We start from the raw sequence: 13,198 nt of genomic DNA, 5'->3' as shown, positions 1-13,198 counted from the left end.
GAATGGTGACGCTCTACACTTGCTACTGAAAATTTTTTACCATATTTGTGATGGTCAGGTCATACTTAATTATCATGGAAAGATCCCAGAACCCAGGTAATCTGAAGAACTGGTTTTTTTTTGCTTTTTTCCATTATTTACAAATGTGTATATTAAATAATCTACTACTTTAAAATGAATTTTTACAGACTTAAAAAAAGCTTCAAGAAAAGTTAAACTTCACCTACCTAAGAAAGCTCCAAAAGACACTCTGCCTATACCTGTTTCACAAAGAGGGAGAATGAAAATGAAAGGATAGATTTACAGAAAATATGAAAGTTACAGGAAAAAAGAAAAAAACCAAACAGGTTAGCTACACAAAAAGGAAATGAAAAAGATGTTAGTAACATTAACTGGAATATTGTTGCCTTTCACATGACGATCAGAATATTTTAAACAGCAATTAAACCAAAACATTTTGAAAATATAGAGATTTCATATTTGGTCATGTTTTAAGGTTCTAAGTAGGTAGGCAGTTTTCTTACATTTGACTTCAAGGTATAATTGACTGTATAAACAACTCGATCAGAACTGTTTTAATGTGAATGAAAATTCACTTCAGAAAATGCAGTAAAGAAATGCTTTGCTGCTCCAACTTCACTCATTAAATATACTTCGTATATTAGATTTCAACGTATAAACTTGTTATACAGTTTTAGCCTAAGCCTGCTTAGACATACTAAAAGCCTATGTAACATATCATAGAGACATGCCTAATAAGGCCATTGTGTGCAATTAACTCAGAAACCTAAAAACTTATTTACCTCCATGAGTCAGAGCCGTAGAGCAGTGTCAAATATTTTTGTCTTAAATTTGAGTGCCCTGTCATACTTATGATACCATTTCTTTGGGAGGAGATTATGCTTGTAAGTAAATATCATGGAGAGAAACAGTTTATTTGCCAATGAAATCAAGTGCTATTGGACTTGATTGTTTTCCCTGTTACATGGAAGTCGTTCTATACCTTGAACTGTAAACCGTCACTTAGGTTTATACTATGTTCCATGCACATAAAAAGGCTCCCTCCCCCCAGTTATAACGTGACAGATTAAGTAAGAGTAAAGCATTAAGCAGAAGTGAGACTAACCGAAATGCATTTTCTCAGATTAACTGATGAATAACACCCAGTAAAATACATCTCTACAAAAGCCCGTGAAATTGTAGCCTTTTCAGTACCCTTAATGATGAAAACCACAGAAGTTAAGTCCCCAGGCTGCAAGAAGGCATGCAACCATTTATGTACTCAGTTGCTTGGACTTGTCCAGCAAATACATGCGGATAGTAAAGCACTCCCCTCTAGGGAAAGGTTTGCAAGAAACAAAGTCCCTGTAGTTTTTACACATCTGTGAACACCACCTAAAGGTGTCTCCCTGAACACCACCTACAAAGGATGGAAGGACTGGCTGTCACCAATACTAAAGACTTACAAAGGTGAAGCAGCAAGTTCTGCTTTATGAAATTCCTGGAAGTTTGGACTAAAGAGCCAGTACCTATATCTGTTCTTGCTTGTTCCTTTCATTTGTAATCTGGCTGTGGAGATTCAGGCATCAAGCCAATAATGTCTATCAAAGAGTCTGTGCATCAGCGTCAGAGAAAAAAAAAAGGTACTCTGGCAAACCTGAAATAATGTACAATACAAGTACCAAGCCCAGCAGGGTTCGTTCTTCATTAAAATTTGACTCCTGAGAAATCTGGGAAGTAACAGAACACCTGGGACAGGCAGTGAAGCATTTACTGATTAAAAAAATAATTATATAATATAAATACACTAGCCTAGTGTTGAACACTTGGGACGTGAGAGAGCAAAAGCAGAACTATGAGACTCCTAGAAACTACCATGTAACATTTAATTCTGCTATGAGAAATGACAGTTGAAGAAGGGCAACTCCTTACTCATCAGCTCCTAGAAAACAGAGAGGGAAGGAGCTGGATTCTATTCCTTATGAGGTATAATCAAAATTGTTATATATATTTCTGTAAAAGTTACATTTGTAAAATCACACCGAGATAGCTGTTTTTATTGAGGGATAATTTGATATAAAAAGAAATATGTATTATTTTGATGCTCAGATCCATGACTGTTAAGATTTGCAGTTAAAATGTGTTCTTTCGTCTTGTGAACTATGAACAATCAGAACCTTAAGACACAGTATGGCATACTGCAATTTGAAGCAAAACAAGCTTAATATAAGCTTAATATGCTTATGAAACAATGATTCTCATATAAAGTATCTATCCTAATAGCCTTCTGCCTCACTCTGTAGCAATACTTCAGCTCTTTTAAGCTTGTGGGTTAGATCTAATGAGGTCCGCTTGGTCTGGCCTACAAAACAATTCACCAACTCAGTGAAAGATCCTGATTTTTTTAAAATCATATCCATTTCAATAGTGCAAATCTCAAAGCCAATTTAAGGTATGCAGTTTGGACTGTCAAGATCAGATCAAGAATGTAAAAAGCATGCGTGGTTTGAGTAAAGTTTATCATCTAGATAAATCATACTATCAGGAATAAAGATTGTCAGACTCTAGGAGAAAAGGATAAGAGAAGATTTTAATCCAACATTAATAAAGCCTAATTTCAACTCAGTCATATTTCTTATGGAGAGAGCTGTATTTCACAAAGCATAACATCACCTATTCTTAATTAAAAAAAATAGACAAAAAATATTAAAAAGCACAGTTCTTTGCTAAAATACTTTTACTATTACTCACCAAAGTATTCATTTAGAAATGCAAGAGAGGCCACATAGCAGCCAAGACTGAGGAATTCAGCCACCACCATTAACCAGTGCCATGTTCGTATGGTCAGTGCAACCATCAAGAGCTCAGTCAAGATTAGGGCAGTGAAGGAAATGGCAACGACATGTACAAATTCAGATTCAAAAAGCAGCAGGGCTCCATACATCAGAATACCACCTAGGAAAGGCACACAAAGTTAACAAATACACTGTGCGAGGAAATTCCAGTGTACCAGTTTTTACCACTGCACACTGAACATTTGATTGCTTATTATGAAAACTTGCCCAGTATTTTTTTTATAACGTAAAAACATTGATCTTTCTAAAAGAACAGAAGTGATATTTACTGTACTTTGTGCATGTGAAATAAAACAACCAAAGTAAAGCTGTAAAGAAATAAGACTATTAGAAAATTAAACACCTTTTAGTGCAATATATGATGAACCATTAATTAACCTCATTTTGCCAAGTGCCTCCAATAAATGAGACATTGTTGAAAGTGTAATTACTTTTAACTGATTACATAATTCAGATTTCTTCAGCAGTGCTTCTGTCATTCCATGAAAGAAAACTACTGTGTAAATATAAGCAATGTGATAAGCACTCATTAAAATTTTTCTGGATTAGCATTCAATTAAAAACACGTTCTTTTTTAGGTGATATGCATCAATAAAAATACCAATCCACGCTGTGTTTTGAAGAGGCCTGGCACACTACAGGAATATCGATTTACGAGATAAACAGAAAGCAATATATGTAACTGCTGATGAAATGTTAAGCTTTGGGAATTCAACCTGCAGCTGAAAAACAATATTGCTAATAGCAGACAAAAAATTCTCAGTTCAGTAAAATTAGGACTCTCCTACCTTGGTAAATACTGATTAAAACCCAGATGAGGAAGGTCTTAAATGACAAAGATCTTCCCTAAGGGAAACAAGTAAGAGGACAGTTAAACACAACTTCAAAAAAAAAAAATCTACTCAGTTCACGTATTTTTAATAGTTAATCACTAGACAGATATTTGTCTGTTTTGTAAACGGTAGTCTTCAAGAAAAATAGCATTGTGCACCTACTGACCTAAACCTCAAGCAAAACTGTAGTTACTAGTCACTTCTAAATGTTGGATAAACTGTCTATTTGCATTCACAGAATAAACATATGACTACTGCAAGTTTTCAGCAAGTAACTATTACCAAATACATTTGAAATCTTCTTGTGATTGTGAATGTTATAGATTGAAACATACGCATAAATCAAAGAACAAATGCTGTACATGTGCATATCACTTTTGCCTTCTGTGAGGGCACTGATGAAATATGTTAGAACTGCGAAGGATAAAATGGCAAACAAAGCAGCCATTTTGCCACAAAAGAAGTGATCACTCTAGAACAGGCAAGAATCAGCACTTTGTAAAGAAACGTGCTTCATTGCTGTAGAAAGTGATGAGTTAACTCTTTCTATTACTTCAGTAAAGGCTAAAACATATTCTTGGATAGAGAGAGTTCATGGCAAGGTGCTAAAGACATTTTCGTAATTCTGTATATAGTCTAGAATGTTGGTGACAGACTGAACATACGGGAAAAAAAAAATCTTGTACAAGCACCAAGAAACATTACATTTTTTTTTTTTCCTCCTATGAGTGCCTACTCATTTTCATGTGAGTACTGCACGCTGTTTCCACCTTCGACCATAGCTCCCCAATTAGCGAGATTTGTGAAATAAGAATGAGCTTGAGTTTTAGTTCACCTTTATGGAACAAGAAGGGGTAAGTCACTCCTGAGCCTCTAGGGAATGCTGCACAACAGGCTGTGAATCATTTTCAGATGAAAGCTGGGAGCCCTCCTGCTTGTACTTCCTTTCAAATTTTCATCAGCTTTTCTAGCTGTAACTCCATAGGAACCACAGTAACAGTAATACTGAATCAGCGTGTCCTCCGGGGTATGTGGCCATACCTGTCTCTCTGAACCTTGCTAATTTTTTCTCTTCTTCTTGCACCACAGCAAGAGCCTGTCAATGACTTGTGCAATATATCTTATTCTTTTAAAAATCTAAAAAGCATTTTCGTCACTAGCGTATCCCAGAAAAGAAACCAATTCCTAGGAATACAATTATAGTCCACGTCAACATGTGTTTGAATAACACTAGCTGAATAGCATTGGTGGAGATTTGCATTTAGAGTCCATAATTTGAAAAATGATGTGCAGAAATACGTAGGCCTCAGTGTCATGACTAAGGCAGCATGATCATAAATTGTGTAATAGACACTCACAATAAGATTACCTTGTAATAGTGAAGTCAAATGTAGCATATAAATAACTTTTTGTACTAGTCATCCATAATCATTCACTGATCATCATCTGCCCCACACAATGCACTGAACTGTACTCTCCAGTTTCTCCACATTCTCTTTGTTTTTAATTCTGAAGAGAATTATTTGGGTTCTACTTATTTAATATTCATAGAGGTGCAACATAAACTGGGAAAGCCAATGATTCAGCACGTTCAAGAACTGTCATTTAAGCCTAAACAAAAAAACTTAGCCTGTATTCATCTACCCATTCTGGGCAGTTTCCGAGTACAGGTTAACTTCTAGCTTGGGAAATAAGATGCTTCTAAGTTCCCTCAACAGGTTTCCACTTGCAAGCTTACAACTACCTTTAGCAGGTATAAGGCCATGCTTTTTTGAGATTAATCATAGGCTGAAATCTCACAAAGAAACTTTAAAGATTCTGAAGAGGAGAAAGAGAGAATCAAGATCTCCAAGAGATGAGAAAAAAATTCTCCCAGACTAACATAGTTAATAGCTAATTTAGTACAATTAAAAAGTCAAAGGCTCTGAAAAGTTTGGATCCTCTTCGACTACAGTCTGCTTTTGAACTTTTAGACACAACTTCAAAGTATCTACTATCCCTAAAAAGACTATCTACTTCTGCCTTGGATCCTAACTTTTCTAGCTGACAGTTTAAGAAGGTGCAGAAGTTCTTGAGATTTGTTTCACTTTTGCAGGTAAAGAAATTACATACTTTCATTGTTGGCAGGTATGTGCAAACACACAGAAAGCAGTATGATTCGGTTAAGATACATCAGTTACCAGTATCTGTTATTTAAAGAAAGTCAGCTTTTGGAGAGGTCAGTAGTAATATCTGGGGGTTGGGGGGGGGGGGGGGGGAAATCTATACATTAATCTACCAGTTAAAAAGGAAAAAGGAGCTGTGAAAAAGTAAGCATAAATAACTCCAGATCAGAGATCCTGGGACCAGACTGAAAGCAAGTTTTACGTTAACATACATTCATGTTTGAATTATTTCAGTCCAACCATTGGTGACTTAACAAATGTATTAATAAAACTGAGTGGAACATTTGGTACTATGGATTATTTTCATAGTACGAAAGCCTGCATTACATTAGTTGTGCATCTGTCTTGCATGGAATACCTTAAGAAAATGATTGTAAGAATTCCCAGTTTTGTACACCGGCGATTTCAGCATTTGTTCATATCTGAGCACTGAGGACATTCCTACCTTTGTGAGATCCTTATAAAGTTCTGGATATAGCAATGCCATTTCTGGCTTCACATCCTGATCCAATACTAGAGAGAAGACTGGAAACATAGTATATATAGTTGCATACCTATGTGAAAGGAAAGCACATAAATTGACACTTTTGTATGACAGGATTTTAAACTATCTACTGAGTTCAAGTCTTTTTATGTAAGTGGAATTAAACTGGTTCTTCTACCCAGCACTGAGGCAACTTACTAATACAGCTTTATGCACGCAACCTGCTTTTCTGCTTCTGAGAGCTGCCAGTCACGAGACGTTACAGAGCTTTTATATGTTCAAAACCAGTAAATACATTTCTTTCTTCCATATATATGACCCAAGCTTATCGCCTGTTACCATACTCCCTGTGCACTTGCACTTTGGACACCCAGTTCAAAGACCTGACATTTAAATTCATCCACAGACAATGGCATGAAAACTGAAGGAAAAAAAAAGCACTATATTCTGGACATCATGGTATAGGTAGGCAGATGAACAAGAGTCCTAACAGCTCTGTAAATGGCTTTGGATTTTAGTATGCACATGCCAGATATATACTTTAGTATGTACTTTCCTAGAACTTGGCACAACTATTTACAGACATTTTGGAGAGGTCTACTGCTTGCCTCTGCAGAGTCTGGTGGAAGCAGACTTTGATGTGACTATGATTTAAGTTACTATTGATTTAAGTTGTTATTGTTTACAAGGAGCACAAAAAGAAGCTCTTAGGACAGAAGGAGCAGAGAGCAGGGACGAACACAAATATATTCACACCCCTCAGCTGTATGACTCGGGCAACCATGTTACTAAAGCAGCTTCTGCAACAAGACCAGGGTGCTCCTAATCCTGCATACGTTCACCTGAACGGACATCTGTGTGGCAAACTTGGGTAGTGCACTCTCAGAGGATATTTCGTAGTCAGTAGCTTCAGCTCTATTTTTAACAGAAAAATCTGTGATTCTCACTGAGGCTTGTATGGCAATCTGTGTAACAGCTGAAACTGGTCTGGGAGACTTCCTCTATTGTTTCCACCCCGTACGTGAAAAAGGTTATACGGTATCATCTTCTAAGGCTATGCAGATCCCTCTCTTCAGAGAGCTGATAATGAGGCTTCGCCCCCCATACAGCGCGTATTCAACCTAGTTTGACTTTTTGTTGTAGACTCACTCCAGGTTTTGGTAGTGTACCAATGATAAATGTATCAAAAACTGTGGCAGACACCAACTACATGATACTAATTAACAAGTTAGTTTGCTATATTTATTACCAGGTATCTTAAGTGTTGGTTTTGACTTACCCTACCATTAGGAATCCTTGGTACAAGGGAACAGATGCAAAATAGAAGACTGATGAAAATACAGCCTACAAAAAGCAGATAATTAAAATATAATTCTATATACAAAACATTACAATAAAGAAAGAAGTAACAACACTGGTTGATTAATATTTTGTGACATCTCAAAGACAGACACAGTGTTTTTAACTATTCAGAAAACAAAGTTTTAAATACCTGCATAGTTGAAATAATAAGGCCCCGGTGCATGACAAATTGACCTAGTGCTGCTGATCTTTTGTAACTGTTTCGACCATGTACCATCAGCAGCCTACCTATGTGTTTAAACTGTGTGATAGAAAAGTCAGCTGCTAGGGAAGCTTGTTTTCCCTCCTAGGACAAAACAAAAATATTCCAAATATGAAACCCAGTGTAAAAGATGTGTTTCAACTTTCAAAATTCTAAGTGATAATTAATTTTAAAAGTCAAGTTTGTTCCTGCTTCAGACATCAACCCTGCAACGAGGCACAAAGGACTTTTTTTTGTGCATATTCTAAGATGCAGTGGCTGTAACAAGTAAGTTTAATCGCCTATCCTGCTTCTTTCCAGTAAATGCTACGCAGAAATAACTATAGTGTTTTCTGCTTTTCTTACTTTTTGTATTTAAAAAGATAAAGCAGAGGACATAGAAGCAAAGAAAATATTAGTTCAAAGACTAAGCATTTTTATCATCTTACAGCATACTTTAGAAATGATCAATTCACTACTGTTTAAGAATAAAGCTTCTAATCCCATGTTACTATACTACTATGTGGCACATCTTTGACAATGAAACTGTTAACATTACCTTGCCTTCAATTCCAATTCCACAGTCTGCTGCTTGGATCATGCTGACATCATTTCCTCCATCACCTGGAAAATGTCACTGCAATATTCAGCTCTTCAGAGGTTTTACTCTCCTGGCCTTACAGTATTTTAGAAACCTCTTATATACCTTTAAATTCCTACAATTAATCTATGGATTATGATTAATTACTTCAGCAGTCAAGACTTCTGTGGAATAAAGAAGATAACTGCACCTTTCTCATGCAATGGCATTTTCTGCTACAGCTACATAATACCTGGCTGTTGATAAACAAGTCTCTGGTTTTAACTGTTTCTCAATGGTGCCACCTACTGCTTAAATTTATTACAGATTTTAGCTACTGCAAATGAAGACCATGCCAACAGTTACCTATTGCACACGTGCGTTTTCCAGTGTGGTGCTGTAACAGTTTCACAATATGAGCTTTTTGGGTGGGAGAACATCGGCAGCACACTACAGCAGGACACTGACAAGCCAGCTCTACAAATTCATGCTCATAATACTTCAGACAAACCTAAGGAAAAAAAATACACTCGCGTTCATTTACTTATGATTAAATACTACTACAGGTAGTATAACACAAACACAGTATAAAGAATTCTTTTATGAAGTTTTGCTTGCACGACACCCATGTGGGAGGAAAAAAAGCCACATTCTCCTGACTGTTGTTTTATTATTTTAAACTGACATTCTCTTTCCTTTAGAGAGCCAACACACTTTCAAGTTAAGAGAAGAGACAATACTAAAGCATGCTGCATACAAATTCCATTCTGCTACCATACAGGAGACCACAGAACCAGTAACATTTGCCCATCTAGAACATACACCCTCTAACTAGCACTCAGTGAAAAACAAAAGTATCTCTACGGACAACTTAAAGTCTGGGCAAACATTGGAAAAAAGTTTAAGAACATGAAGACACTGATACTTTACTTTTTGAACATAAGCATATAGATAAATGTAATTTGACAAAAACCATGTTCTTACCTCAAGTGAGTCCCCAGATATCACCAAGGCACAATCATGCTTCCTCCTAAAGGCGTTTAGTTCTAGGTGAGCCTCTCCTCGAGTCGTAACCTTCAATAAAAACCACTCACTTAAAAGATTTTGTTATATACTTAAAAAAACCAATCCTGCCTAAATAAATCAGGTTTTGAGAACTCATACCCAGAAGGCCTTGGTTCTTCAACAAGTATTTTATCCCAGTGCAAGCCCAATACCCATGGGATGTGACTACAAGCCTCGAATCTTACGGAGTGAAAAAGTAATCCTCAAACAAGGAAAATCTATGTAGTCAGCTTAACTGGTTCCTCACCAAAGTAGACCAGGGCTAAAAAATTAATGAATTAATGACATTAAAACATCTTAAGTTCAAGCTGACTTGAGTCTTTCCATCTTGGCAGGCCTAGAGGGGGAAAAAAAAACCCAACAAAACCCCCCCCCAAAAAAAGACAAAAACCCAAGCAAACCCCAAAACTTTTATTTATTAACTAGTAAAATATGTTCTTAGAATAATAATGCAAGATGTTCATATTAATAGTTCCTTCAGTTTGCGTAAGTAGACGCAGATCTCAAAAGGCACATAAAAATGCTCACTAGTGCTAATCCTTTTGGATCTTGCATGAGTATGCAAGGAGGATCAAGTGGCATAACAAAAGAATGACATGATAGATTTTTTAATTTACATAATTATTGTTTCAGAAAGGCCCAGCTGTGAAATGCAAAAATGGTCAAAGGTTACCAAATGGATTTTGGAACATTTGGAGCTAGAACACAGAACATAAAAAAATTAAATTATAACCACATTTGGAAGAGATTGGCAGTTTTGGTTTTTTTTCCAATAAAGGATCAATGTATTTTAGAGCTATCATGCAAGACAAAGTTCCAAGCACAGAATAAAACACAAACTCCGATTACACTTCTAATTTTGGCTCTGTCAGCACTTTGATTAAATAACTTTTAAAATATATGAGTCTTAATTACACTGAACATGAAGTTTTGTCTTTGCCCCACTACTATGCAGAATCAGATGCAGTCCCAAAGACCTTTGTCCCTCCAGATGGGCTCTACTACACATAAAATTTGAGTTATATTAAAAAGCACCTGTAAACACAAAAACTCATACACATCCCCCAATCCAGAATTTTTTTTCCTCCTTTCCCATAATTACGTAAAGAGAAAGCTCCTTGTCTGCCAACTCTTAGGAACCCTGGATTGCATTGGCCCACTACAATCTTTCTGCATTATGGAGATTAAGAGATGTCAGCACTTGGTCCACACTGATGAGCAGTAATTGCCCTCTGTGTTCTACCTTTCACCTAATAGAGGTTTTGTTTTCTTTAATTTGTAAAGACCTCTAGAACAATCTATCAGTTAATTTCATTACAAAATGAAGAAGCTGAGACTTCTAAGAATAAAAAAAAAGGAGTGTCAAAACCAAAATGCATATTTTTGGGAAGCCAAAGTAGTAAAAAATTTTTTATTTACTAATTTATAACTAAAATAGAACTGTTAGAGTGCTTGGTATTTTCTTACATTAATCCAGTAGTTATTTCTTTGCAACAAATACAGCCACAAAAATAATTCCATATAAATCTATTTTCTAACTAATTTAAAACTTTGTGTACTTTAAGTTAACACACTTTTATGCTGATCTCTTATTACCAGTCGAGGTAATGAAAATAAAAATCTGACTCAACTAAATAGATTTCGTTCAGGAAGACTTAATTTGTAGTGTTACAACACGGAAAGGTCAACAAAAATTGATCTGAAGTTTTATCAGAAGCATTAATAATTTAATTGCAAATAGTAGTCTGCAGGGCCTAATTTGCCATTCTGATGTTTCAGAAGAAACTACATTTACATGTAAATTATATTCATATAATTATTTCTGTAGGTGCAAGTGGTTCATTTAGAACAAACACAGACATATTATGTCTGATCACACAGCATCAATCAACGGCTGGAAAATCTATTTTTGTTTGGCTTCAGCAGAGTTGATGCTATGCAAATATAATAAAAACGTATAGAAAAATATATTCAGTTTACCTTTCTAACAATTATCTTAAACAGTCTGTTAATATAATGCAAATATATATCATGATACAAAAAAAATTTCAAATTTTCTCATACTGATTTGAACTATGTCAATACAGAGGACATTGGCATCACAGTTTAATTCAGGATTAATTCTGCTTGAGTCTAAAGGGTTCTATTAATGAAAATGCTAGAAGAAGCAAGAACCACATTCAGATAGCCTAAATTCTTGGATACTCTTTCCTCCTGGCTCAGCACCTCACACAGACCCCTCTCCATCATCACTCAGAGGTACCTTACTATGTCCATTGTGTAAGTGAAGAGTGTAAAACGCGTGTTGAACCTGGGTCACCCGAACACATGGCTACAAACATTTCTGTAGCATATCAACAAATCTAGAAACAAGCACCTTTAAACAGAAGCAATGCTTTGTAATTCTACATCCTTGAGTAACAACCTAAGTACTACTCTCTTGACCATTATTATGACACTCAGTACAATAACCCATCAATTTTCAACAAGCAGCCAACTACTAATCAAATAAAGCAACACTGTTATTAGCTGTCCTTTGATGAACCAACAAAAAAGTTGGAACTATACTTACAGGTCTGAAAATGTGAATATCTTGAGTCCTAGACACTAAGTGAGAACTTTTCGCAATGCAAGTTGCTGTCTCCAGTTTATCTCCTGTTAACATCCATATCTGCAAAATAACATAAAAGTTTACTCCATTGGACAGTTATGTGTCTGTTCTCCAAATCTAAATGGCATCCCTCTCCAACCTTTTTCTCGTACCTTTTGGGATTAGTTTACCAGAGAAAATATACTGATATGTGCATTTTAAACTAAAATTAATGAGCAGTTTTTACTGCAATAACACACAAAGCAGAAAAGAACCGTCTTTACTTCAGGCAGCTCCACTCCCCTTCCCTTCTCACAAGGGCCAATGTCTCAATTTACATGAAGACAAGAGGAAACTCTGGGGAAACCCACTGGCATAACTGAACAGCAGGGAAAACATAAAAGCCTTTCCCCACGGCCCTGATACTACCTTGATCAAAGGAGCGAGGATGCAGACAACTAGAAGAGAGATAACATTTGTCAGCAAAACGATGTGACACAAGTCACAAGTCTGTGACCCTGGTGAGACTCTATTAGAAAGCAGCAAGGCAGCATATCCTGGAGGAAGAGCTACAGTCCCAATGCTCCAAAGAGATCCTGCCCACTGACCACACCGAACTGGGATGAAGGCATTAAAGTTTAAGGAATAAGGTTGAGGATCCATCTGTTCTTAAAGTGAGACAGCTTGCTCTCCCTCAGCCCCTTAACACGAAGAAAGTTGAAGGACATCTGGATGAAATATCATTAGCCCTAGACCAAACAGAACAGACAACACAGGAAGAATGACTTAAGCTGCAGGAGTGATTACTGGATAGTTACTAAGTTAACAGTTGCAACTTTATTAAACTGTAAGCCTCTATCTCCCTCTTTTCCTGTATATCTCAGGTAAGATCCTTTTCATTAGTGTCCATGTGGGTCAATGAATAGAAAAAAAGACTCCTTCTCATCAGTAACCAAAAAATCTATAATTTTATGACCTATCTACAGCTACTCTTGTGTTTCCAGCCTACTATAATGTTGGTAGTAACTAAAGCCAGAACAATTTTAATGCTCTGAAATCCTAGCACTAATCATTTAAAGAAAA

General features: G+C 36.2%; 1 protein-coding gene across 2 annotated transcripts in view; it reads right to left on the bottom strand.

The window, feature by feature from the left end:
- ATP9B (ATPase phospholipid transporting 9B (putative)) overlaps nucleotides 1–13,198 on the bottom strand; it is a 171,179-nt gene that overhangs the window by 4,056 nt on the left and 153,925 nt on the right. Inside the window, exons 20-29 of one of the 2 annotated variants that reach the window (XM_030041747.1) lie at nucleotides 12,098–12,196; nucleotides 9,445–9,534; nucleotides 8,827–8,971; nucleotides 8,440–8,504; nucleotides 7,830–7,985; nucleotides 7,617–7,681; nucleotides 6,299–6,407; nucleotides 3,644–3,701; nucleotides 2,752–2,955; nucleotides 228–260 (exon numbers count right to left, since the gene is read on the bottom strand). In XM_030041747.1, the coding sequence (XP_029897607.1) occupies nucleotides 228–260; nucleotides 2,752–2,955; nucleotides 3,644–3,701; nucleotides 6,299–6,407; nucleotides 7,617–7,681; nucleotides 7,830–7,985; nucleotides 8,440–8,504; nucleotides 8,827–8,971; nucleotides 9,445–9,534; nucleotides 12,098–12,196 (1,024 nt within the window). The remainder of the gene's footprint in view (nucleotides 1–227; nucleotides 261–2,751; nucleotides 2,956–3,643; nucleotides 3,702–6,298; nucleotides 6,408–7,616; nucleotides 7,682–7,829; nucleotides 7,986–8,439; nucleotides 8,505–8,826; nucleotides 8,972–9,444; nucleotides 9,535–12,097; nucleotides 12,197–13,198) is intronic. The other variant, XM_030041748.1, reaches the window with a different exon arrangement.

The sequence above is a fragment of the Aquila chrysaetos genome, chromosome 18, assembly GCF_900496995.4.
Source record: "Aquila chrysaetos chrysaetos chromosome 18, bAquChr1.4, whole genome shotgun sequence".
Taxonomy (NCBI): Eukaryota; Metazoa; Chordata; class Aves; order Accipitriformes; family Accipitridae; genus Aquila; species Aquila chrysaetos.
Note: the sequence above shows the minus strand (reverse complement) of the source record. Positions and strands in the feature narration are given on the sequence as shown.